General features: G+C 40.6%; 1 protein-coding gene across 1 annotated transcript in view; it reads left to right on the plus strand.

The window, feature by feature from the left end:
* Positions 1 to 8,787: 8,787 nt before the first annotated feature.
* CLVS1 (clavesin 1) overlaps positions 8,788 to 26,253 on the plus strand; it is a 96,982-nt gene continuing 79,516 nt past the window's right edge. Inside the window, exons 1-2 of the mRNA XM_054003596.1 lie at positions 8,788 to 8,878; positions 18,391 to 19,009. Coding sequence (XP_053859571.1) covers positions 18,621 to 19,009 — 389 coding nt within the window. The 5' untranslated portion in view covers positions 8,788 to 8,878; positions 18,391 to 18,620. The remainder of the gene's footprint in view (positions 8,879 to 18,390; positions 19,010 to 26,253) is intronic.

Genomic DNA, 26,253 nt, shown 5'->3' on the forward strand with positions numbered 1-26,253 from the left:
CCCACCACCTGGTTATTCACCCTTGCAGGGTATTTGACATGTTCTGAAGGCTGCTGGAGGTCTGAGGCACTTAACAATCAACAGCAGGACTTGGACAGTGTCTGCTCTGCAACGAGATGTCCGGTACATGGAGAGAGCCAATTCAATTTAATGATGGTTTCTCGGCTTTTGTCCAGTGCAGGCACCACATCCTAGGAAGAGTGACAGACCAATAATTTAACCTTAGCATTAGTGTGGAGTAAACTGCTGCATGATTTCATGGGATTGATCGTAAGCCCTGTATCAAGGAGGGCCAGACACAGTTCCCTCTGGAAAACCACAGCCCACAGTTAAATCTTGACATTTTACTAAAGGAGAAGCACAGCTAACTGTGCCCAGCTAGTTAGGCAATAACTGGGCTTGAACACCTGATTAAAGAGTTTCTGGGATTTTATGCCTCTCCAGAGATGATCTGGCAGCCGTGATAGACTCCAACAATGCCTGACAGTGAGGGCTTCCTGCCAGAACCAGGTCTTTCCAGCACTTTTGCAAACAGTTACTGAAACCACGTTTCATGTACACATAGGAAAAAATAAGTTTTTGCAGCAGTGTGTGTGAGAGATGGAAGAGTGACAAGAGAATACATTTCCTCTCTCTTCTACATGCATACATGCACATACACAGACAGGCATGTCCCAGAGCCATTAAAATCTCAGCTGAAGGGAGGAGATTTTTCAGGCTGTGTGAAGTGACAGTCCTTGGCACTTCTCCAGCCTGCCCTCCTGCAGGTCCTTGCTGCATGAGATCAAGCTGATTAATAGTTCTCCATACCCTGAAGCTAGGGGCTTAAGAGACTTAAGAGAAGGGGTTGTTCCTTTTGTCCTACAGCTGCAGAGAGGGTACCACATTGGAAAAGGAAATGAGGATTTTCCGATAGTCTCACCTTTCCCTTCCCAAATGCTTTTCTCATTCTTCCTCTGTCCCTCCCCCCTCTGTATTCAAGGTACTCGCCCATTAATGATTAAAAAAAAAAAACAAAACAACCTAGCTGGTACACACAGAAGTGCAAAGCTGCTGCTGAACAGACTCCGTTTGCCTCAGGATCAGTTGCTGCATCTGCTTGTGAGGCTGCCAGTCAGGACTGCAGATGATTTAAGAGGCTTTCTTATTGGCAATTTAGTTAAACCTGCTGTGCACAGCTAGGTCTTGGGAGAAGGAAGATGAATGCACATTTTAATGACTGAATCAGCATATATTGGGAACCAGGGTGACAGGCACCTCACCTCCCTCGGGGCTCACCAGCTATGACAAGCAAAATACCTCCCTCCTGTTAAAAAGTACATGATTGCTGTATGCCCCACTGTTGGATATATATTCTAGGTGGATTGTGCCAGGGCTCCTCGATGACATTAAAACATACCCAGTGTTTGTAAGATGATATTGGTGCTGTTTACACCCTGATTCCAGTGCTGAATCCCAGGAAGAATACAACTGTTCTGTGGAGTGGCTTCAGCAGATTGATACATCCTTTATGCTCCTGGTTGAAGTAATAATGTAAAACATCAAACTACTAATGGGTGTAACAGTTGTTTTATATACAGAGATTTACTCCTGTGCTGGCTAGTTAGCACACCTCCACCACAGTCAGCAAAATGGGGTTGATTTATATCTGCTGAGGATTGCAGCCATAATTCTTGTCTCTATTTTTGTACATGTATACAAATACACCACATTCTTCAGTTTTCAACAGACTTCAGCTATCCAGTGCAGCATTATGTCCTCCATCTGTTTATATCTCCAGCAAAAATTTATGCTTTTACTCAGTCACAAATGTGAGATTATTCTATATCCTCAGTGGCATTGAGATAATAGAATTTATATTGCACATATGCTTGTTTACACATGCAAGAACTTACAGTCATTATTACTGTTGCTGATTTATGTTATTGCCATCCAAAGCTGCATGCATTTATGTACACCATTCATTTAAAATCATTTCAGAAATAAATCATCACATAACAAACTAAGAAATCAGATGAGTATCCTATTATTTGCCTCATCTCTAACTATTCCAATCCAACTACCAACCTTCAAATCATCTTTTATCACTTCACGTGTTCCATTCTCACACTTTGAGCTCAACTGTTAAAGCTACTTTGGCCAAATGCACAGGAGCAAGTTGCAATTATTATACAGAAAGGGAAATATACAACAGACTTTGGAACGCCTAGGAACCCTGAACACACTGGAGAATTGACATTAAACAGCTTACATATTTCAAGCTTTTAACAAATCATATATGAGATCAGTATGCTACAAATCAGACTGAAGTGTTGCTTATGTGCAAACTGATCCCAATGCAGCAAAGAAGCAGTTATCAGCCAGGTTTTTCCCAAGAGGACTTTTCTGAATCAATTCTTTAACAGTCATCCTAAACCTTGAGGAACTCATCTACTTTTTGGACTACTTACCTCCTTGTACACGTTTTTTTGCCCTACCAGCCTACCTTAGGCTGCCTTACCCCAGCATCAGGAAGAACATTATTTCTGATATTCATCTTAGACAGTATGGCAAAGTTTTGTTGTGCTATTCTTTAAAGGTCTTATAATTTAGGTAGCAGCTATGCAAAACCTGACAACTCACAAATTATTTCTCTCTGCAAAAGGGCACTTAGTTTTTTAGCAAGACACTGCCTTATTGTTTAGCCAGAGTAGCAGTAGCACTGACTTTTTAAGTAACTGAACTCAATAGAAGCAGGTCCCCAGGTGATTTAAATCACAGTTATCTCACTGAAGCCAGCACAAGCAGTGCTGCCAAGTTAAAACGACTGAAGACACGAGGCCAAATCTGCGCCTTACTTTAACAGCACATCTCGGCCTAAAGTCAACGTTTTCAACACCCAAATGTCAGAGAGATATCTGTAGTTTTTTGAATGCTGATTGATCTTTAGAACGAAGCTACTCAGCCTAGGTCTACACCATGAACCTTACAGTCCCAAAATAAGCCATCTGTTTCTAGAGCCACTGTCTCTAACCAGTTTAGACTGGTTCAGAGACAGAGAAGAGCTGAGGGGGAAAGTTCTGGATCAGAGTTCTGAGAGCTTGACTTCACCTGAATTCTGCTGCTGGCCTCCAGCTCTGTGTCGGATCTCATCACCAGGTCCTGTAATTCCCATGGAGTTGTGAACATTTCATCTTCACCCCTCTACATGCTCGAGGCCAAAGCTTTGCTCATGTCCCACTTACATGCTATTCTGAGAGTGGCAGAAGTGGTGATTGCATGTGAACTCAGCAAAAGAGTGAATTCTCTGCATCAAGACTAAAAATGGCAAAATTGGACCCTTCTCATTAAATAAATCATATGAACAATCAATTTACATACGTTTTGCGTTCTTGAGTATAAATTTTTAAATATTTTAAAGGTTCAGGAAACCTGGGAGGATTTAAAACATGAATCCCTCTGAACTGTGATCTAAAAGTTACTTTTCCCTTAAGAATAATGATTTACTGGGTCTAAGCAGTTTTAGCATTATTATTTTTTAGCCTACTGGGGCTTTAGTATGGTTATGTTCAAAGGAAATAAAACCAGATGGTAATTGTAGATTAGAGAAAAAGAATGAACTCCCAATTAATTATTAAAATTGACTGTTAATTTTAGAAACTTGCAGCAAATTGTTCGCAAAAGAAAATTTAAAGCTACGAGAACATCCAAAATGTCATGGTTGGACACTGGCGCAATGCCAGCGTCCCCATGAAAATGTGCCTTCCCTAAATAAATGCTGTGAGATGTTATCAGGAACAGAGCAGAGCAGGCCCAAGCTTAATAACAAAGGAAAAAAACTTTATTAAACTACTACTAATACAGAAAACACATAAACTAAATCCAGGATGAAGACCTTTTAAAACACCCCTCCTCCTCCTCCCAATTCCAAAAACCCCCAGCCCTGAAACATCACCCAGGATTCCTGATTAAATTACCACCCTTCAGGTAATCCATACTCAAACTATCAAGGGAGAGAGAAGTCTCTCTTGCACCACAGACCCCCCCAGGAAACACAGCTGCCCCCCTGTTTCCCTGTCACACATGGCCACCGCCCGGAAAAAAAAAATCTGCCAGTGTGACACTCTCTATTCTATGTCACAGTGCTCTCACCACCGTGCATGGACAGACTGCTCATAGGGCTCCTTTAAGGATGCTTTGCCACGGACCCAAAGATATAACAGTTCAGTTTCTCATCCTGGGACTACAGTCCCCCCCATTTTCCCCTGGGGCCGAGGGGTCCAAAACAGGACTCATCTTCTTCCCGAAGACAGAGGGTATCACCATTCCCTCTTCAGCTTTCTTCATTTCTCGCCATTCTTGTGCTGTTCGAAGCTGAAACAGGTCTCCCTGGGTCACCACTGCATCCCCCTAAAATGCAGTCTCCATTGCAGGAGATTTTGGTTCAGTCCATGGCTAACAAGAAAAGTCCAGCTAAAAGCTACTTCATCATCTCCTCTCACCTAAATATTTCTTCTTCTAACATCTCAGTTCCTGGACTATCTCTCTTCCACTACAAATCAAGGAGGAGTAATACTTTTAAAAAGCCCTCATTTCCTGGAAAGGGTTAAAAGTTCAGACTCCCTGGACGGCTGATATCTCGGTCCGGCGTTCCGCCTCCCATGCTGGACATTCCCCCCCCTTCTCCTTCTCCTCTGCCGGCAAATTTCCAGGTGCCACCAGGCTCTCTGTCTCTTTCCCTCCGGGGGCGGTGGGGGGGGGGAGGACAAAGGCATCTCCGCTTCTCTCCACCCTTCCGTCCACAGGAGCTGGCTCAGTTCCAGACCCTCAGCCCCTCGGCCTACCTGAGCAAGGCCGCATGGCTTCCCCTCCCCCACCCAGCCCATGGCTGGGCAGGGGAGAGTCTGCACTCTCTGACGACCGGAACCAAAAGAGAGAGTTCCCCTGGGAGTTCTTGCTTTTAACCCCCTGTGTTCTCAGAGGCGTGTCCATACTTTCAGTGGTCACTCCAGGTGCCAATATCCAAACCTGACCACTGATTGGTTTGACCCAACTTCCTGGAAAAAATTCACTTCCGTGTCAAACCACGACACAATACTATATTATTTCTCAAATTCCCTGTTCACAAGGGGTAAAAAACATTTTTAATATTGGAGAAATCACACAGAGAAAGTAAATGACACCAGGTATATCCTGAATTGCATCAAGGATCTATTCCCCTTCTTATATCAGAAAATCACAGAATGAATAAGGTTGGAAGAGACAACCTTAACAGTGGGGTTAATTGGTCCAAGCTTAAGGAATATACATGCACATACACTAAGAATATAAAATGCTGAAGTTCAATATGTGTCTGTGTTACAAAAATATATATCTCTGTTTCAGTCTTAAGGCAGGGTGAGACCAAATTTCCACTTATTTGGAATTTTTTTTAGGGTTAAAAAATTAATTCCTTATGGTGATGAATTAAAATGTTTCAATGGTTTTGGGTTTTGTATGAATGAGAGTAATATCAGAGATATAGAAATATTCAGACTAGCCCCTAGTTTCATGACACATCTTGGGAGTCAAAAATATTGCAAAAGAATGTGTATCTAGTCTAACTGAGTAAACACAAAATATTTTGCTGTAAAGAAAGTAGAAACTATTTATCATGCCTAAACTATGGAGCAATCAGCTACTCTGACCTTCCATGGCTTCCTTGATAGTTAAGGTACTTGGATCCTTTCAACTGGTGATGAAAATATATATTTCCTTTTCAAGTTTGTTATCTCCCTGTTTTTTTTTTTTTTTTTTTTTTTTTTTTAACAGAGTATCAATAGGTGTGGCAGTAGGAAAGGTCAGTTTAGAGTAAATTTAATATCAAAGTCCTGTTTTACTTTTCTTTTACAAAAAATATCCTCCCCTTCAAAGTGACCTATTTCCTCCATGTGTGCAGTCAGTTCTGATGTCTTCAGTGGCAAACTGTGATAACCAGCACATTTTTCTCTTCTTATCTGTGTATATTCTACACTGTAAATGAGAAAGGCAGCTTCAGTCTGTGCACACCAGCAAGGGAGTTCCTAATGTCCCAGACATACCTTTATGAAACTCAAACTTTTATATCTTCAACACTGTTTTTTTCTGAGATTGTAATGTCAGATGAAGTGTAATGATTGGGACAATGCAAAGAATGATATGACCTGGAGCACGGTCTCGGAGTACAGAGTAGATTTTGTACAAAGAAAGTGATAAAGAAGTGATAAAGTGGTGATGAGACACAAACCTAAGAATATTTGCACTGGGATCAATATAAGGCCCTGCTGTAATATATTTAGAGATCTGCTTCTATCATAGTATTGTGGTACATGTCAATCATCCAGGGCCTCAGCAGGCACTGGTCACTTAACAGCAACAGTAAGGGAGGAAAAAAATGCATCAATTAAACTGAATAAAAATATTAAATCCCCAAATATTAAGCATACATCCAATTTGGCAACTTATTTGACTGCCTAAGGCAGTTGGTTTATAGAGTCCTGTTCATTCCACTTAATATTATTAACAATTCCCAGGGAAGTACTGCGTAGTTACAGCAGCTAGTACATTAATCTTTATCATATGTACAAGAGTGTAAGCTTGGAACAGGATTATGAAAACAGAGTGCTTATTCTTTTATCTCCAAACTGATCTCTATGCAGAAAATAATGATCTAATGAGACTACTTACTAAATGAGTATTAACTTCCCTGTGGCTAGAAATGCTTTTCCATCAAGTGCTGTGACAAATGCTCTTGTGAGACTTTTGAGCTCTTGGCCTTTGAACTTCTGCTTCTTCTCTTCCAGTCAATGTTGCTGGGTCATAGGATGCAAAACCCTCATATTCCAGTTTTACACATGCTGCGGGCTAAATTAATGGTTCTGCAGGAAATCATCCTAAAAACACAAGTCATCTTCCCCACAGATTGTTTTTGCCTTTGCTCATTAATATTGGTGTGTTTCCTCTAAAAAGCAAGTGAGTCTGGATGTATACTCTGGAAAAGAGCAAAACCACTGGATCTTCCCCTTTTAAGGGAAAGCAAAGCTGAAAGGAATCCAATTGTGTTCACATTCTCAAAGTCTACTTTGTATGTAAGAATATCAGAGAAGCCGGTACTGGGTCAGATCAAAGGTCCATCTAGCACAGTGTCTATCTCCAGCAGTGATCAGCACTGGATGGTTAAGGTGAAGAATAAGAGCAGGGCATATATATAATCATCCTTTCCCAAATATTACTCCAGCCTTCAGCAATTTGTGGAGCGTGGTCTTCTTGAACCAGAGGTTATGACTTCATGTTTAAAGGGTCTTAATAGATTTTTCTTCCACAGATCTGTCCTACAATTTTCTGAAGTGTGAATTCCTGTGGAAATGAATTCCACAGATTCACTAAATGTTTTGTGAAGAAGTATGTCCTTTTGTTTGAATCAAAGGTAGATCCTAGTTGGTTTCATTTTTCCTACTCCTAAAACTGGAAATGATACTGAGCTATTGTTCAGGTTCATCTTCTTCACACTGCTCTTTATTATCAAATACTATGAAGGATGAAAAAACCCCACACTGATATTTTATCTACACTTACTCCTCCCTTTTTTTTTTCCCCGTGCTGAAGAATCCTACTCTATTTAGCCATTTCCTATGCAGAATTTGTTCTTTATCATTTACCACCTAGATCTTCACTACACAAGATCCTTCAGTAACTGACTCAGGAAACATGTCCAAAGCAAAGAGACCAAGAAAATCAGTTGACTTTAATCCGCCAATTCCCAGGAATTATGCTCCACAATGTACAGAGATAACAAAAGAAGAATGCACTTTGCTGGTACATTTAATTTGATTTACTGTATTGATAGGAGCAGATGAGTATGAATTTGGTCATTACATCACCCAAAGTCTTCCAAGTACAGTTTATTATAGGTCTTATGCGGCTTGTACAGAAAGTGATTTTCAGAACCTAATTAAATGACAGAAGTTTCCTTCCTGTTCTTTCCACACCACCAGCTAAAGCTTACACATCCCTCAAACAAAAGATAGTTTGTGAAGTAGTTAGATGGCCTAATCAAAGGGAATTATGGAAGGACATTTCAGAAATGTGTAAGTGTTCTAGGAGACACTGTGAGAATTCAAGGAGGACAAATTCATCCTGAAAACTCAGTTACTATGTTGCTGGGGAAATTCCTGAACCTGAAGTACTTGGAAGAGGGGCTAAGAGAGTTCAGGGGTGAAACTTGTCCTGTTTTTTACATTCTTCACTAAACATTTGCCGTGGGTGCTGTTGATGACAGTCCCTGCAGTCTGATCCAGACAAACTTCTCTTCTAAACTCAGGCTGCCATGCTCATTAAGGCAGCCCATGGACAATACACGGCCCATTAAGATCACCTTTCCATGGCTGCTGTAAATGCCGCAGAAGGCTGTGCTCTGCCCGACTTTTGCTGGGAAAGAGGCGATGCTAGAAAATAGGTGGTGAAGCCAATGCCGCTGGGTGGAAGCCCGCCGAGCTAAGCCCTCCCGGCCTCCAGCAGCCCCTTCCCACCCCTCCCGCGGCGGCGCGGAGCTCCCAGCCTGCATCCCGGGGGTGCCGGGAGCGCCAGGAGGCAGCCGGGCGGGCGGCAGGAGGGCTTAGGACCCAGGGGGACGGCAGTGGAAGGACCCAGGCTTTGGCGCACACGCCTCCTACCAAAAAAAAAAAAAAAAAAAAAAAAAAAAATCACAGCCCCGTGGAGCTGGCGCTCGCTCATTCAGTTTTCTAGAGAGATCTGAGCCGGAACCCGGGAGCCAGGAGATCTTTCTCGCCCACACAGCTCAGCAGGAAGGACATCTACAGGGGGAAAAAACCCACCCCACGCAGCCCCTCGCCGCCCCACGGCAGCTGCCGGCTCTGTGCAGGTATTTGGATTTGCCTTCTCTCGGGTTGCGCAGGGCGGCTCTCGGCGCTCCCGCGCCCCGCCGGGCCCGGGATGCGGCGTTTCAGCACCGCCGGGCGGACAGCTCCGGCCTCGGCCGCTCCCGCCCGGCCTCCTGCTCCCTGCCCGCTGCCCCTTCCTGCCTGCTCCCCCTTCCTGCCTGCCCTACTCCCTGCCTGCTCCCTCTTGCCCCCTCCTGCCTGCCCTACTCCCTGCCTGCTCCCTCTTGCCCCCTCCTGCCTGCCCTGCTCCCTGCCCGCTCCCTCCTGCCCCCTTCTGTCTGCCCTGCTCCCCCGCACCTGCTCTGCCTCTTCCCTGTCCTGGTGCCTGTCTCCTGCCAGCCCTATTCCCTCCGTCTCCTGCCTCCTTCCAGCCAAGCTCTCTGCCTGCTGCCTGTCCTGCTCCTTGCCTGCCCAGCCTGCTGCCTGTCCTGCTCCTCCTGTTCCCTGCCTCCTGCCAGCTCTGGCTGCTCACTCCTGCCTGCCCAGCTTCCTGACTGCCCTGCCTCCTGACTCCCAACATACCTCTCCTGTCTGCCAACCTATCTCTCCTGCATCTGTGTCCCTGCTGCCTACCTGCTCTTTGCCCTGACTGCTTCTTTCTGCTTCTCACTGCCTTCCCTGTCTCTATGTTCCCTGCCTCCACTGCTTGCCTCATGCCTGCCCTGACTCCCTACTCTCTGCCTCCTCTGCCTCTTACTTGACCTGCTCCCTCCCTGTCTCCTTATCCTGTTCCCTGCCTCTCTTATTTTCCCTGCTGCCTCTACTTCCCTTACCTCCCCTCCCTCTTCTGCTTCACCTGTCTCTCTTGCCTCTCCTTGCCCTGCTTACTGCTTCCTGCCTCCTATATATCCTGCCTCTTCTTCCTCCAATCGTCCTTGCCCCGCTTCTCTGATTCTCTTCTCTTCTCTCTGCCGTCCTCCATTCTGCCTTCCCTGTCTGCTCTCCTCCCTGCCCTGCTCCCTTGACTCCTTTCCTCCCTGCCCCTGTTTCCCCACATTCCTCACTTTCCTGCCCTTTCTTCCCCTCCTGTCTTCTTTCTCCATCACCAGCCTCAATCCTTCCTGAAAGGGGGCATGGGACTGTAAAAATCAGCTCAACAGCCAGCCCAGGTGCTGGGCAAGGAAGGAAAAGAGCACAAGTTGGAAGGGAAAGCTCCAGATCCAATTTGAGACCTGGGAGAGATGAGAGGTGTGCAGAGGAAAGGACTAAAACTGGGACCTAAGTTAATGAAGTAAAGGCTGCAGCCAAGAGCTGACATACAGGAGCTTATCAAAGAGCAGCAGATACCTGTTTGCTCCTCAGCAAACTGATGCCTGTTTTGACCTGGTGCACTCATTCCAAAGGGAGATATGTGATTAAAGAGAGGGGGGATGTGCCAGGTCAGTCAATTATATTGCTTTCCTAGTGGTAAACAGTGATGGGTGCAGGGAAGAAGTGAGGTGAATCACATCTAGAATGTGGGTCCTTTGCTGCAGGAAGTCAAGAATTAAGTTTCGGTCTCTGCAAGAAGTGAGGGTGCTCATACAGAAAATAAATGCAAAGCAAATAACAGCAGTAGAAACCCCATGCATGCTATTGGCCAGACTTTAATTTTGGTTTAATCCTGAGAGGGTGAGGAAGGTCAGAGGAGAAAGGGAGTTTCCCCTTTTCAAAATGCTGATTCCTCAATTTTAACAAGCTCTGTGAATAATTAAGTTAAGGAGCAGATGGCTACTCCTTGTCCATCACTAAATAGTGACAGGATTATATTTGGAAGAAAAAATTAAATTACAGAAAGTCTGCTTTCATGTGCTGTCTTAGTAATCAGATGATAACGTGGATTATCCCCAGTACTAAAAGTTAATACAATGCCAACATTTACATGAGATATTATGTAACAGTATTATGCCATGCACTGCATAGCAAAGGTATGGGTTTAATTTTTCCTATAATAAGTCAGATTACCTTGTAGAGCTTTTCCTCCTTTGCAGTCTGTATCCCACCTTGAAGTTTACAGGGGCAGCTTGTGCTGTCATGTATCTGTGCTGATGATTATTTTAAGAATTCTGTTGACTCATCTACCTCTAAAAACTATTGAATATTTTCTAAAAATTTGACTTTTGTAAGGCAAACACAAAACAATGAAAGATACTACAACCTTTTTTTAAAAAAAACCTTCTTAATTTATTATATCATAATTTCTAACTTAAAATCTTTTGCAGAAATGGGATATTCTGAGCTGCACTGAGTGTTACTGAGTCATAGTGTAAGCAGTGCAACTGAATTCAGCAGTGGAGGAACTACAGAATCCACGCCACAGCACTGGGTCACAATTCCTTAAACTCTAAATGCCTTGAACACAGACGTCATTTCACTGAAATATGTAACAGCAGCCTCCTCATTTTCCAAAAAAAGGCCCATGTCAGTTGAAATAGTAATGATCACCCTTACAAAATGATGGAGAATACTTCCTTCAAAAAGATGTAAACTCCTGCAGTTGTTCACTTAAGCATGCAATTATTGAAGCAATTGTGCTATTGCTTGGCAAGTGAGTTTTATTTTCTCTCACAGCCTCATACTGTAGCATTTCTCTGGCATAGACACAAACAAGATGTGACAATTGGGTGCTACTAGTTAAACAAAACAAATCAAGAATAAAAAAGAAGCAACATTAGTCTCTTATAGAGTGGAAAAACTGAACAGAAGTTCACATGGTTTTCATCAGATGAGTTGTAATTCCTTTCCCTCTTGATCTAATGCTGCCCCATTGATTTAATTTGATAATTTCCAAACACTTTAGTGGAATTTTGGTTTGCTTAGTTTTATTTTCCCTCAGTAATATTTATAGAAATAAACTCCTTGAAGTCTGATACATTTCTCCACTGAGGAAACATACCCACACAGTATTATAAAGTTATATTAAGCTTTATTTCTACAACTTTGAGAGAAGTTTCTATGTGCTTTGTGTTTGTGCTCAGGCTTCAGTAGAAATGAGAGAAAAAAACCAGGAGGACTACATTAATTCCTGGGGGAAGAAATCCTTTCCTCTTTCCTTTCTTCTTTCTTTTCTCCTTTCTCCTTTCTCCTTTCTCCTTTCTCCTTTCTCCTTTCTCCTTTCTCCTTTCTCCTTTCTCCTTTCTCCTTTCCCCTTTCCCTTCCCTCCCAAAATGATATGCCACAGACACTTTCCTCTGGCATAACATTTAAAGAAGACAGAAATCAACAGTAGTCACCATTCCATTTCATATTTTTTGAAAGAACATAATTTTCCAAAGCATGGAGTAAAAGAAGTACAAAATTAGATAGACTTCATGTTATTGAACATGCAGTACTGAATATCTTGTTAATATGTTTTGTTCTTTCTTCTGTATATCTTTATGCAGGTGTTGTAACACAACTCCTAAAGCATTTAGGCATTTTTGGACATCAATGTTATGATTGTGTGCTGTCAGATTTCTACATATAGCTTCTTTATGAGGCTTGGGGGTCAGAATTCATGCTTTGCATGCTGTTAATTTCTGCTGCAAGATGTTTCTATATTATTGGAGGAACTGATCTCTGTCCCATAGCAGCCAGGGTGCTTTTGCTTGGTGATGCTTGCACTATGGCTGACATGGAAGTTCCTCATAAACTGCTGCTTCTTTGGCATGCCACAGGTCAGGCAACATGCAAACCATAGGGGTTTGTAGATTATCTGTGATTGGTGAATATTTACAACTTAAAAACTATGATTTAAAGAAAAATTTAACCAAACTCTTGAGGTTAAAGTTGTTTTGTTTAACTTTTTTATTTCTGTGTTGTATAAGTTCCCCTCCTTGGCATGTGGTCCAATTCCTTAATATTCAGGTAGTTAATAAGTTTTACACATTTTAGGTCAAAAGATAACAGGGCAGTTTTTTAATTTTACATTTGCTAGACAACCTTGTCTGTCTCTCCTCCTGACTGGCAGCTTGTAGGAATAGCAGGACAACTTCAGGTTGGTGCTGCAGACATGCCTGCCCTACATACTGTGCAGAGAGCAGTGAAGATCAGTTGAGTTTCTGCCGTGTTTTGTGCTGTGCAGTGGCTAAATTGCCACCACTGGACATTTAGATCTAGCCTGAGGGCAACCTGTAACTAACTCAAACTAGCAAGAAGATTATAGAATGAATAGGAATGCATGATGTGTTGTTTTTACTGAACTGAAGGAAATGTTAGCTTTTGTACCTAAGCTGAGAGATTCTACCCTGGGAAAATGTGAGAAACCATCAAATTCCCCACACAGCTGTTACAGTCACAAACATTCACTATTTTCATAATGACAAGAAGCAACAAATCCCTAGTGAAGATTTACAGGAGTACCAGTACTTGGAGCAGAAATATTTACAATATTTAACTCATTTATGTTCACTGGGAGAATCTAGTCCCTTAGGAAAGACTACAGAGAAGTAGTGGTGAGGCCACAGTTGGAGTATTGGGTCCTCTTCTGGGCTCCTCAGTGCAAGGGAGACATGAATATATAAGAGAAAGTCTGACAAAGGGTCAAGGGGATGATGAGGAAAGATTCCCTGGATGTTAACATGTAGGCTTATGGCTCAGGAGAGATATGTTCTGTTCCCAGCTCTGGGAAATGTGTACTCTGGGATCTCAGGCAAATCACTCAGGGCTGTGCTTCTCCCCACAATCTGTGGAAGATGCCAGGGTCTCTCAGCCAAGGATGAAAGAGAGTTAGTTTTGCTCATTGCTCATTTGAAATTGGTTCATGGAACTTGGGTAGGTTCCCTTCTAGGTCTGACTACTCCACTTCTACTAAGGCACCACAAGGCCACAGAGGACCATAGGAACCATTCCTATAGGTATAGGTACGGATTCATCCTCGCCTGACCTTATGGAGCAACCCCTGCTAAGCAGAACATAACCCTAAGAGATTTTCCAGAATTAACATCAAAATATTTTTCAAAAAGAAATTTAATGAGATGACACCCACACTCTGAGATAAAATCATTCTATATTACCATTTTCCCTCCTTCCCTGCCCACTCTCTTCCTCTCTGGCATGATTTCAGCAGCTAATATCCGTATAAATGCTAGGAGTTAGGAATTATATGATGAGCCAAACCTTAGCAGTGATGCCTCTTAATACCAGGTGAGAATGAAATGTTAGTGCCTTCTCAGTTTGAAAATTGTGGTAATGAAATTTCACGTGGCAGATAGCTTTGGACTGGATGGAAAACATTTGGTAGATTAAGAGACAGCTAAAATCTTTCTGGAACTGAATTGGATGGGGAAGGGCCAAATGGACGTGAGGTGCTTAAAGAAGCAAGTGGTGTTGCAGGAACAAAATGATCCAGACAATTGCCATCATCATTGAAGGCAGGTTTTGACCAATTTTCCAGGGCATGCAGTGCAAACAGGGATTGAATGCTGACCCAGAAGCTGTTTCTGAAGAGAGAGCAGTAAGGCATATTAAAATCTTTGAATGAAAAGTGCTTTGTATACTTTGGAAAAGTATTCTTTTATTTTAGTTTGTATAGTAAATATTACTATCATTTTATTATTAATATTTTCTTGAGGATTATGCAAAAAATATAAACTGCTTCTCTGAAAATTGTATCCCACTTGCAGTATGTTACCCATGCTGAACACTCACAGTCTCTCGTCATTCCGTTGCTGGGACTGAAAATGAATTAGCCAAAATTGTATGTGATACCACAATTTTGGTGAAAATTTCCCTCCTTGCTTTGATTTTAGTATGTTGTGTTTCAAAGCTATGTAATTTTTTTTTCATTTAAGGCTGAATTTTGTTTCTTTGGAGGGATGATTTATTATAAGTGGCTGTGAAAAGATGTTAGAAGAGCAAACAGTCCCTTGGGAACAAAGAGTCACAAGACAGAAAAACAGCTGTTGGGACTATAACCCACTCTAATGTGCCGATACACAGCAACAATATTCAAAATAGGAAAAGAAGGCCAGTATCTTCATTTGAAAGAAAAAACAACTCTGCACCAAACTGAACAAAGATGTAAACATCTAAAAAATTAGCAGATGGATCAGAGCTGTACACAACACTGGAAGAGAAGGAGAAATTGCCATGTGTGGGAGGAGGTGAAAATGGAGATGAAGCTTCTGTTATATCTTGGGAATCAGAATAAATCAGAACCATTTGAGAAAGTGCAGCTACAGTTAAACTGGGTAGCTATGGAGCACTAAATTTATTGTCAAGGTTAGCAGTGGGAGAACCAAATCATTCACTGATGTATATCAGGCTCCTTGAAGGCAATGGTGCTAGTGTGGATTGCTAACTTCATGATTTCCCTAAAAGTCTGAGAGTGATAAAATTGTTCATACATATTTTAGATTATTTTGCAATATATAACTTCACACCAATAAAGTATTTTAGTGCAGTCTGTTCCAGGTGATATAATCAGGATAATCTATAGATAACTGTAATCCATGGTTATAGCTCAGCTCACTATCAGAATACTCTGAAATGCATTTAAAAATGGATCTTCTGTTAGAATTACTATTTGCAAGTTGTTTTTTGGCAACAGCATCTGACAAGAAAGGACTGGATCTCCCTCACCTTGGGATAATTCTGAGCATTTAAATTAGTTAAAAACAGTAGGAAACTTTAATAAAAATAAGTAGAATAATTTTGACATTAAATAGTTGGCGAACCAATAAAAAAGTCCAGACTTTATTTCCTTGGTCAAATCTCATTTTCTTCTGGAGCAGACTGCATTTGACCTTTCAAGAATTTTTCTTATTGCCAAAGAAGTATGTTGGTGGAGGTGGGAGACAGAAAAGTAGCAGAGGAAGGTACAGTTTTACTCACATAAACTCCTAGAAAATGGATGAACCACTGGGAACTGTGTGTGTGTCATTGTTGTCTGCTGCTAATCCTTGGATGCTTTAGAACAGATCCAGAGAAGGGCCACAAAAATGATCAGAGAGCTGGAGCACCTCTTTTGTGAAGACAGGTTGAGAGTTGGGGTGGTTCAGCCTGGAGAAGAGAAGGCTCCAGGGAGACCTTACAGCAGCTGTCTAGTACCTAAAGGGGGACTACAAGAAAGACGGCCACCAACTTTTTACTAGAGCCTGTAGTAAAAGGGCATTTTTAAACTGAAAGATGATAGATTCAGATTGGATATAAACAAGAAAAAAAATTTTTATGATGACGGTGGTGAATCTCTGAAACAAATTTCCCAGAGAAGTTGTAATTGCTCAGATATTGGAGGTGTTCAAGACCAGGTGGAAAGGGGCTTTGAAAAACTCGATCCAGTGAAAGATGTGCCTGCCCATGACAGATGACCTTCAAAGATCCCCTCCAAATGAAAACATTTTGTGATTCCACAATTTTGTGATTCTAAGCCACAGGAATACTAAAGGTGTTGTAATTCATACTAGGTCCTGAACCAGAGCTAATGCAGACCCCAGTAAGCTTCTTGCTTCCAGATCTTTGCTAAACACCCTTGGGACCAAAGGGTTTCCACACTCTACACTTGCTGTTAAAACTTGGGAGGGACCAGTCCGAGGACCACAGTCCCCTAATGACAGTGTCACCCTTAAATACCCCTAGGTCTCCTAACTAGCTCATGGAGGCAATTGTAACTAAACCCATGATTTATGCAAGAAAATGCTGATGTCACAATTAATTTGAGATTTCAGTCATAAAATATTAGCCTGGTCTCTCTATGGCCTACTGTAATTTTACATCAGTGGAATTCAGTTGATTGGAATTAGTCTGATTTGGTCTAATAAAGGCAAGAGTAAAGAAAATAACTGTTGCTTTATTTTTATATAAGGAATCCACCTTTATTACAGTTCTAATTTATTTAAGAATGTAATGGCCTGCACTCATGGACTACCCCTCAAAACCTGGAGACTTGTTTTCTGGAATCATTTGCACTCTGTAGTGCCTTTTCAAAGCCCTCTTTTCTCCCAGCTCTGCCTTTCCTCGAGTTTTCCCAGGCTGATCAATCATCAGATACTCTGCTCTGCAGGTAGCTCTTTTCAACTCCAGCTCCACAGTGAATACAGAAAGAGGATGCTTAATAAACTTTCCTTTGTGTCACTCACAACAAAAAGTCCAATTCCTATTGCTGTTAAATGAAAAGCTTATCTCCCACCACAAATGTCCTTTAAGCAAATACGCAGAAACACTCTGTATTTAAATTTTGCGATTTCATCCTGGGGCTGCAGCTGTGGCATCTAAAATGTAGTTTTTTATCAAAAACATGCAAGGTCACAAAGCAGGGAACTGAGGCATCCCTTGAGCTCATTGACTTCCAGGTCCTGCGACATAACTTTGAGCAAATCCAGGACCGAGAAATGCTTTGGCTGCTGCTCTCCCTTTCTTTGATCTGAGAATGCTGAACTCAGGGGAGTAGCTGAATGAAATGGTTGTTTTTCTATAAATAATTCATAACTTTCCAAACAGCTTTCTTCAAATAGAAAAAGTATGTTTTTTACTGAGGGATTCCCTTTAAATTTTTAAAACCCATTTTTCTTTTTCAGAAATTAGAGAGATCAGTTAAGCTGGGGGTGGGGGATGGTTTGCTTGTCTGTTCCTGTGATGGCTGAAAAGTTGTATGGATCTTGATCTTTCCTCACACACATATCACTTTGGAACAGACCTTGATCTTATCTCACACAAGTGTAGCTACGCAGACTTCGATGACAGTCTCTTGCTAATTATGTCACTGAAATGTAAGAGATTCACTGTACCATTTTGCTCGTACATAACAGCTTAAGCAGACTTTCTTCTAACACTTGTAAAAGCAAATTCTAGGTAAAGTACCAAAATCAAAATGAAATTCAGAACTAGGTATTCAGGAAAGCTACAATATGCTGAAAAAAGGAATTTTAAATAAAATACATCTCTTTTCAACTAAAACACCAACCCTGCCAAACTGGATACATCAAGAACCTTATCTGTGGGAAGTTTCCCATGAAGACATATTGAGTCTCAATGGGAAATATTTCCAGTGAATTTCCAAAAGGTAGAAATTATCCCTGGTATTGATGGAGTTTTGGGTTTTTCAAAAATCAGTTTTACAGTCAGCTCAGAATCTTATTCAAAGAGAGCTACAAGCTGATAGTACAGGTGATAAAACCAAATCAAACAGTTCTACTTAGTATGGTGAGGGTAAATCTGTCTACTTATGAAGCTGAAATGTTGATCGCGTTAATGGTGGAAAAAAAAGTACTATTATTTTTGCTGTTATCATCCTTGGCTTGAAGTTAGGGATGCTGCAACTCCCACACTTCTGTAAGACAACTTTGAGAAGTGCATTCTAATAGCAAGTTGATACAGCTTAGTATTAATTGTCAACAAATCAGACTGCTTTTCTGAAAACCTGAAAACATACATTCAAGATGTTAGTGACTGCCTAATCTTAAATGCACCCATTCTGAAATTATGTGACTTGTATCCTCCTACACAAAGAAATTTTATGGCTAAATAAATTCAGAAATGCATTCCTACCAGCTTTATATACACATTTAATCTTTCTTTTATATTTTTTGTCTTTTAGTAAGTGGTGGAATAAACAACAATTTCCTTTGGATGGATTATAGTACGTGTGAACTGCCTGTTACTCTGCAAGAATAAAAAAAAGCCCTTTGCTTTTACTTGTTAAATATCAGCTTGATAGCAAAAAGCATCTGAATGGCTCACGCTCACAGCGGACCATCAGTTGAATGGGATCAGCACTTCTACTAAAATATCTGAAGTTAAGGATTTGGAAAAGAGGTTTTTGCAGAGATGACCCATTTACAAGCTGGACTTAGTCCAGAGACTATAGAGAAAGCCCGCCTGGAACTGAATGAAAATCCAGACATTTTGCACCAGGATATCCAGCAAGTCAGGGACATGATCATCACGAGGCCTGACATTGGGTTTTTACGTACAGATGATGCCTTCATCTTGAGATTTCTCCGAGCCAGAAAGTTTCACCAAACTGAGGCCTTCAGACTGCTGGCTCAGTACTTCCAATACCGCCAATTAAATCTGGATATGTTCAAAAACTTCAAGGCTGATGATCCAGGAATCAAACGGGCTCTGACAGATGGGTTTCCGGGAGTACTGGAAAATCGCGACCACTGTGGCAGGAAGATTCTTCTGCTTTTTGCAGCCAACTGGGATCAGAGTAGGTAAATGTAGATAGTGTCCTTATCTTTTTACACACATTCACACTCAACTTGTAATGGAATATTTGTGGCCATCTTTGAAGCAGAAAGGCCATTTTCAGCAAAATAATTTGCAATCATATCTCCATTGCACTATAACTTCCATCTCATTTATCACCTGTCAATCCTCATTCTTAGGACACAGGGCCATTGAGAGTTAAGGCTATATCAGTGTGTCATATAAGTAGCTCATGTCCGGGTTTTTTTAAAGAAACATTTCCAAATTTTAGCCAGATAATGTCTTTTTGCTATATGTACATTAATGTCTATCATACAATTACTTCAGCTGTATCATGGACCAGCCAAAGAGGTTGACAGAAAGCATCTCAAAACATATGGAGATTCTTGTAGCTCTCCTGGTGCAGAAGAAACTGACAGTATTTATTCTCTTTTCAGACTTTCTGACAGATTGCTTGTTTGTTTGTTTGTTTGAACCACTTTGGGAATTGCAGCCTCTGCTCTATTTCCACAAACTGCACTGAGATTTCTACACAATCTAGTTGTTCTGTGTCGTTAGTCTGATGAATGGGAGATTCACACAAAGCATATTTTCTGTTCAGGCCATTTGTTTACAAAGTGGTATGAACAAAGATATCTCCTAGCCATTTTTGTAAAATAATGTCCTTAAATGTTAATGTGATTAGCCAGCTTTCACTACCTATTTGAAGTGGTACAGAGAAAAGGGGCTAGTCCAGGAGTATCGTGTTCACATTGTCCTCATCTTTGTAAGTTATTCCATTCCATTTTCCCTGACTTCATGGTGAGATGGAGAAGTGTAATCAGCTGTAGGGTTACCACGTGTTCTGTTGAATCTTGATAAATACCATATGAAAGAACAAAATTCGGATTCAGGTTTTAAGTACCATCAGTTTGGATGATTTCCAGGTAGGATTTTGTCTTGTCATAGTCCAAAGTTTTTGATGAAAAAGTCTTATCCTTAGGAGTCAATAGATTGGAGCTTTGATTTTACATCACAGAAATTATTAGAGAGCAATACCCATACACCTGCAATTTTTCATGTTATATGTTTTCTGGGAAAACCTTTCATCGCTATGTGAAAAGCAGAGTTCAGAAACGTTTCTGATTTTCATTTGCATGTGAATAAATGTACAGAAAACAATACAGCAGTGTAACTTTGCATAATCAAACATGTTTGGTGAAATAGTGAACTGAGGGCAGTAATAAAAGTCCTATTAACTACAAACAGGCCAGCAGTTTAACTCCTGTCTCTCTGAACTGCAAGTTTGCCTTTCTTTCAACCACAAAACTCTTCTGTTAGCAATTGTCCTGAAAAGAAAGATGAATGCACAGGTATCTGGAATTAATAGAAAGCATCAGCTTTAGAGGACAGAAGCACAGTGGAACTGCTAGTTGCATTAAGGGATTTAGGTATTACATAGAGCCAGCTTTGGGTTTCTGATCCCTCAACAAAATGAATCTTTGTGATTAACCTTGTACATCAGGTCCTGCTCTTGAAGAGCTGAGAGTGCTGGTGTCTAAGGCTCCTGCAATGAAATTTTGACAGAATAATGACTCCTGTCAGATTTTGGCTCATATTTTCTGCAAGGCCTTTAATATGCATCTATGTGTGTGTATGTGTATGTCTGTGTGTATGTCTGTATGTGCAAAAACCAAAGCAACTCTGCATATTTCTGAAAATATAATTTTAACTTTCAAAGAAGAAAAGCTGAAACAAATAGCATTGGATGTGCTTTCCTAAGAATCCCCAGTGACATTAAAAATCATGTGCAAATTTTACCTCAGTTCAGATACTGAACCTCATATCTTCTATGGATTCAGGTGACAAGTGTTTTTTCTGTGGGATTTTGTGGCACTCCAGATGCAACAGGGGTTTGGGACAGGATTTAGGCTGTAAGTAAATGGATGTTCTCATCCTTTTTTGCTGTCTAAAGACATTAAAAAGAGGAAAAGCTGTTAAGGAGAAGGAAATGGTGAGTGCAATGTCCTATTAAGTAGCATGGGAGCAGGTTATTAACCAGAAGAAACACAAATTTTACAGAGAAATTCAAAAGGCATTATGCAGATCTTACATAAATGTATCTTGGGCAACCTTTCTGCAGACGTGTCTTCAGTAATGACAAGATGTTCAGAAGCTCACATTTCAGCTGAATGCTAATGGAATCGACCTTGATGCTGACATGCATGAGTAAGAACTCACCCTTCATCCTACCTTTCCTAACTTTAATCTCATTTGCCACTGGCTGTGCCTTCTCTTTCCTTATGATCAAATTCTAATTTATGAGGGGTTGTTTATAAAGAAATAACAATTGTTAAAGGGTCTGTTAAAATCAGAATAGCTATAGTCCACATATTGATTTTCAGTCCAGACATCCTTACCACTTATGCACCTGGGAGTATGGTTGCTGTTGGCACATGTCAAAGAGGCAGAAGAAACCTTGAAACTTTCTCTGCTTATAAATATATTTATTTTTAACAGGAAATATCATTATTTGTGTAATATGACTGCTTGGACAAATCAGATCCAAGATGTTTCTAAGGTATTTGCTGTATCAAAGTTAGAATTTCCATGTAAGCTTCTAGAAACACTTGTAATTTCAGCCACCAGAATGCAACTGATAAACCTGACATTTCTAGCAAACTAGGTTTTAATTTCCAGTCTCAATATTTCCAGCTTCCGCTTCAAGCTGCTAGACCATGTTAGTCTAAATGTACCACAAAAACAGCTTCCCATGTTTGTACTTTTGTGTCCTGACCACGTCACATTTAACCTATTTTTGAGTTCACTGGGGAGGCGGCACTTTAGGGTAAGTCACTGTCAGGCAGCAAGAAGATACTGAATTAGTGACTCTGCAGCAGAGGTTCTTGTGTTCACCTTCAGCCATGGGGAAAGTAAAACAGCTAACATCCTTGTCCTCAAGGAAAAAAACAACTGTGTGTTGTCCACAAGGTAAAGAACACACCTCTGAGCAGCCAGCACAGCAAAGATAATGTTCTGCAAAGCAATCCACTAGCTTAGTGTATCATAATACATTTAAGATGCCCAAGCTTAAACAGTTTTAACTTCTTTACTCTCAGAACTGGGGAGATTTTCCAGGTTTAAAATACTCTTCATCATTCTTTTCTGGACTATTCCTATCATTTTAGTATTGTTGCTAAGGTGCAGGTGGATGAAATGAATAAAAATTCTCACTAATAAATCATCGAGTGATAACCCTACCTCATCTGTTCAGTAGTTTCCTCCTTTTAGATACAAGATTGACACTCTGTTCTTAACTACTCTACCCCATTTTGAGCTCATGTTCAGCTCAAATTTGCTTTCAAGTCAGTTTCCTAAAATACAAATGCCACTGGTAAATGTGTCATACATTCTCATCTATAATGTGGGCACAGTCTCGCATGTGATTCACGCTCTTGTGCAGAGCTAAACATGTTCTGCTCCCCAGTTATCCTTTCAAGGGTTTTGTGACATCTGCAAAGCTCATTGGCAAGGACTTTATTTTTGATTCCACATAAAAAATATAATGGTGATTGTTTTGACCAAAACCTCTTTGGTGACAGGGAAAAAACCCATAGGGGATGATAATTCTTATTGCCAAATCACTAGCTGAGATCTATCACGGTTCCAGAGTTAGAGCAATTTAGCATCTTCTGCATAGGTTTGTTTTCTTTCCATTGTTCAGGCAGATTTCTTAGAGATTATGTCATCACTTTTTCTCTAGGTCCTGAATAGTATATTTTGGATCTGTTAGTTAAAGTTAATCACATATTCAACACCTTCATTTTCACTTATTCAGTATTGAATAAATTAAAATGAGCAGATGAATAGAAAAGAAAGAGAACAGATAAGTTCCATGGCGAGGGAGGAAAAAAAAAACCTGTTGAGCTCTATTACTGTACACTCGTACAGGGGAGGGACATTTTTCACTTAGATCAGAACTCAAGGTGTGAACCCACCTGCAACCCACAAAGACTTTACTTACACCACTGCTTGCAGAGCACCTTATTTTGAATGCAAATTTGTGCAGCAATAAAGACACATAGGGATGTCAAACTGATCATGTAATGATTTTTTTTTATTAAATAATTTACATGATAAAAAATTCCAGTTTGTAAAACGAACAAATGCATATACATAGTTTTGATGAGATTTCACATAAAAAACAATGTTCCATGTGCTGGAATACATATACTCTTTCTCACACTTTTTCATTTCATTACTCTCACCAAATCTAAACCCTCACTCCTCTGATCCACCTGTAGTGAATCTGAAGCTTTTAAAGAAGTTAGGTAAGAGGGTCTTCTCAGCTGTTGGATTGAGGAAAGCCTTCAGTAACTTCCACAGCTGTTCCTATATATTCTACTGTCTTCTAATACAAGCTGCTTATACACCAAGGAGATGGAGCTTTGGGTGAACAAGTAATTCAGCAGGTGTTCATTAATCTTCCAAGCAAAAGTGATTCTTTCAAGGTTGTTCAGCTAATGTAAAATTTATTTTTGTGTAGAGAGCCAGAAGAAGGACTCTAATCACAATCCTCAGCAAATAGGGCTTGGAGTAGGGAGCAGAATATTTTTCATAGTTTTTTTTTCCAGTAAGATGGTAATTAATTTCTGTCTTCATGTCTGTGCCTTAGAAGCTGTCACATAGCTCCAAAAATTCTCTGAGTCAGACAAAGAAAACCTGCTGCTTTGTGTACAACATACAATCCCAACTCAACTGCTAGCCATAAACCATCTTTTATTACCCAGGGAATCTCAAATGCCAAATATTTACCATTCTGTAGGACAGTGTACTCAGGCTAAAGGGAAAGGAAATATTCTGACATAGAGGTAAACCAACAACTATAAATATTTTAAAGGATCATGATAAAACCCAAGTGTGTCCTTCCTGAGAATGCACAAAGTGGTGTAATTATAAGAATATTATCATCATCAGATCCTGTTGGTATAAAAGAATACATCTCAAGTGCTGATTGTTCGAATATATTTCAAGCATAGTTTCAGATGCTTAATAGAATATGAGGGAATAAACATCTGTTGAGACTGATTTATAGTTACGGGCAAACTGTGGCAATAACTCAGCCTCATGTCTGTTTATCATGAGAGATCACAGCTGAAGTGCAGCCAGCCCTAACACCATAATGAATTTTACACATCAAGTCTTTGGGTTTGGTTAGGAGCTAGTGATTCTGTGCTGGGAGATGCTTACAGTAATGCAGACTGACATTGTGGTTCAAGCATTGTGTTGACCAATAAATAGCTTAGGAGCATGTTGCACCAAAAAAAAAAAAAAAAAATTCCTCTTACATTACTGAGCTGGTCTGAAATGGTAACAGAATTCAGGATAGTAGGGGAAGGCAGCATAGCATAAGCATAATACTAATTTCAAAGAGTAACAGATGTGCAAATCAAATGTTGGACAAAGAAGAAAAAAAAGAAGCTCTGTCTTGAAATGTTTTTAATTTGCTTGCAGGCAGCAACTTAATTCAGTTAGTACGATTTATTACGGAATCCATATTTGGGAAGGCAATTGTAGCCCATCTGAATGACAGCAGGATGACATACACAAATGAGAATCCTGTGTTGTGCTGTGAAGGCAATCCAAGAAGACAGAGAAAATGCCTGAAAAAAGAGAAAGAAAAACAACAGCTGGGAAAGTTATGAAGCATATGTTGAAGAATGAGCAAAGCCTGATTGAAAAGAAAAAAAAAAACAACATGGAGAGGGACTGGCAATCAAACACATTTTGAGAGGGAAGAGGTGACTGGATGGTGTTGGGCTGAGGGTTGACTGAAGAGCTGTGAAGGACAGTGCCTGGGCCTGAGAAACACAGGAGTTTGCCCCCCAGGATAACAGAGGAAAATGTAGGGCAGACTGGAAAGTGGCTCTGTGTCACCTTGCTCCTGTGACGAAAAGAAACCAATCCAATTCCCATACTTTATAAAGTGGAAAGAAGGACAGTTGATAAAGAAAAATATACAAACACATGTACACAACAAACACATAGGCACACATACACATCCCCTGCTTTTCTTCCCAGACTCTCAAAAGATTCAGTTTTTGCATGAGAGTTTATGTCTGTGTGTCAGAAAAGAGAAACTGCATACAGTTGTGATATCACTTGTCCCTAAAAGAATGACCCATAGTCCTACATGGGCTGTATATATCATCCTCACAGATGGGATCTGCAAAAGAGCTACATCCACAGAATAGTAGGAAGCCAAGCAATGTGACATCCCACATGGTTCTTTGCCCTTTTTAACTTTGGAAACCGCTGGAAACCATGAATGAATGCTCTTATAAATAGCAGCTTTTCAAGGTAAAGCTTTGTGAGAAGAGACCAGAACCCTTTTTTGTCACAGCACTCCTCAAATCAAGTTTTCTGAATATCTAATATTCCAATCAGTTTCTAACTTGCCAACCTAACTAAAAGCCAAGGCAAATTCAGACATTGCAGCAGGAACAGACTGAAAAGAGTCAGGAAAGGAAAAAAAGATTAATTCTCTGGCCAGCTATTTAATAAGCTACATGCAGTAGAAGCATCAGAAAAGAATGGAAATACTGAGCTGGAATCCTTAAATACATTTGAAATTTTAAAATTTTAATACTTCCTTGATATATTATTTCCCCAGGCCATGATTTATTTTAGACTCTTTCCTCTGAACTCTGAGCCCTGTATCAATTGCATTTTACATTGAAATATCTGTTTTTTTCACTCTGGCAAGTGCTGAGCATTCTCCAATTCCAGCACCCTCAGAACAGCACAAGACATGTTTAGGTGATCCCACAGGAGTTACAGCAGCCAGCATGAGTTTGGTCAGGATGTGAATGTTGTGGTGGCTGCTCAATTCCATGGAATACCTGAACAGCACACTGGGGTAAATTCTACCCTGTCACCACAGTCACCCTGCTTCAGGGTATTTCTTTGCCACGATGAAGGTGGAAGATGAGGGAGACATTGTTGGTCCTGTGGTTGCACTGGTGAGAGTGCCACAACCATAGGAAGCTCTCAGTGATGTGGGAAATGAAGCAGCACAAGCACCCAGCTGCCACATGCTCCTAAAAATTCAACCAACCAGATAGAATAGAGGGCAGGTGAAAGGATGGAGGAGTAAAGTCATTCCAATAAATCAGATAAAAAATTGAATTGTTAAAGGTCTTCTTTATTTTGCCTCTTCTGTCATGGTTAAAACAATAAAAGAGTTGGAGCATCATAATTAATATATCAT

The sequence above is a fragment of the Vidua macroura genome, chromosome 1 (assembly GCF_024509145.1).
Source record: "Vidua macroura isolate BioBank_ID:100142 chromosome 1, ASM2450914v1, whole genome shotgun sequence".
In the NCBI taxonomy this organism is placed as follows: domain Eukaryota; kingdom Metazoa; phylum Chordata; class Aves; order Passeriformes; family Viduidae; genus Vidua; species Vidua macroura.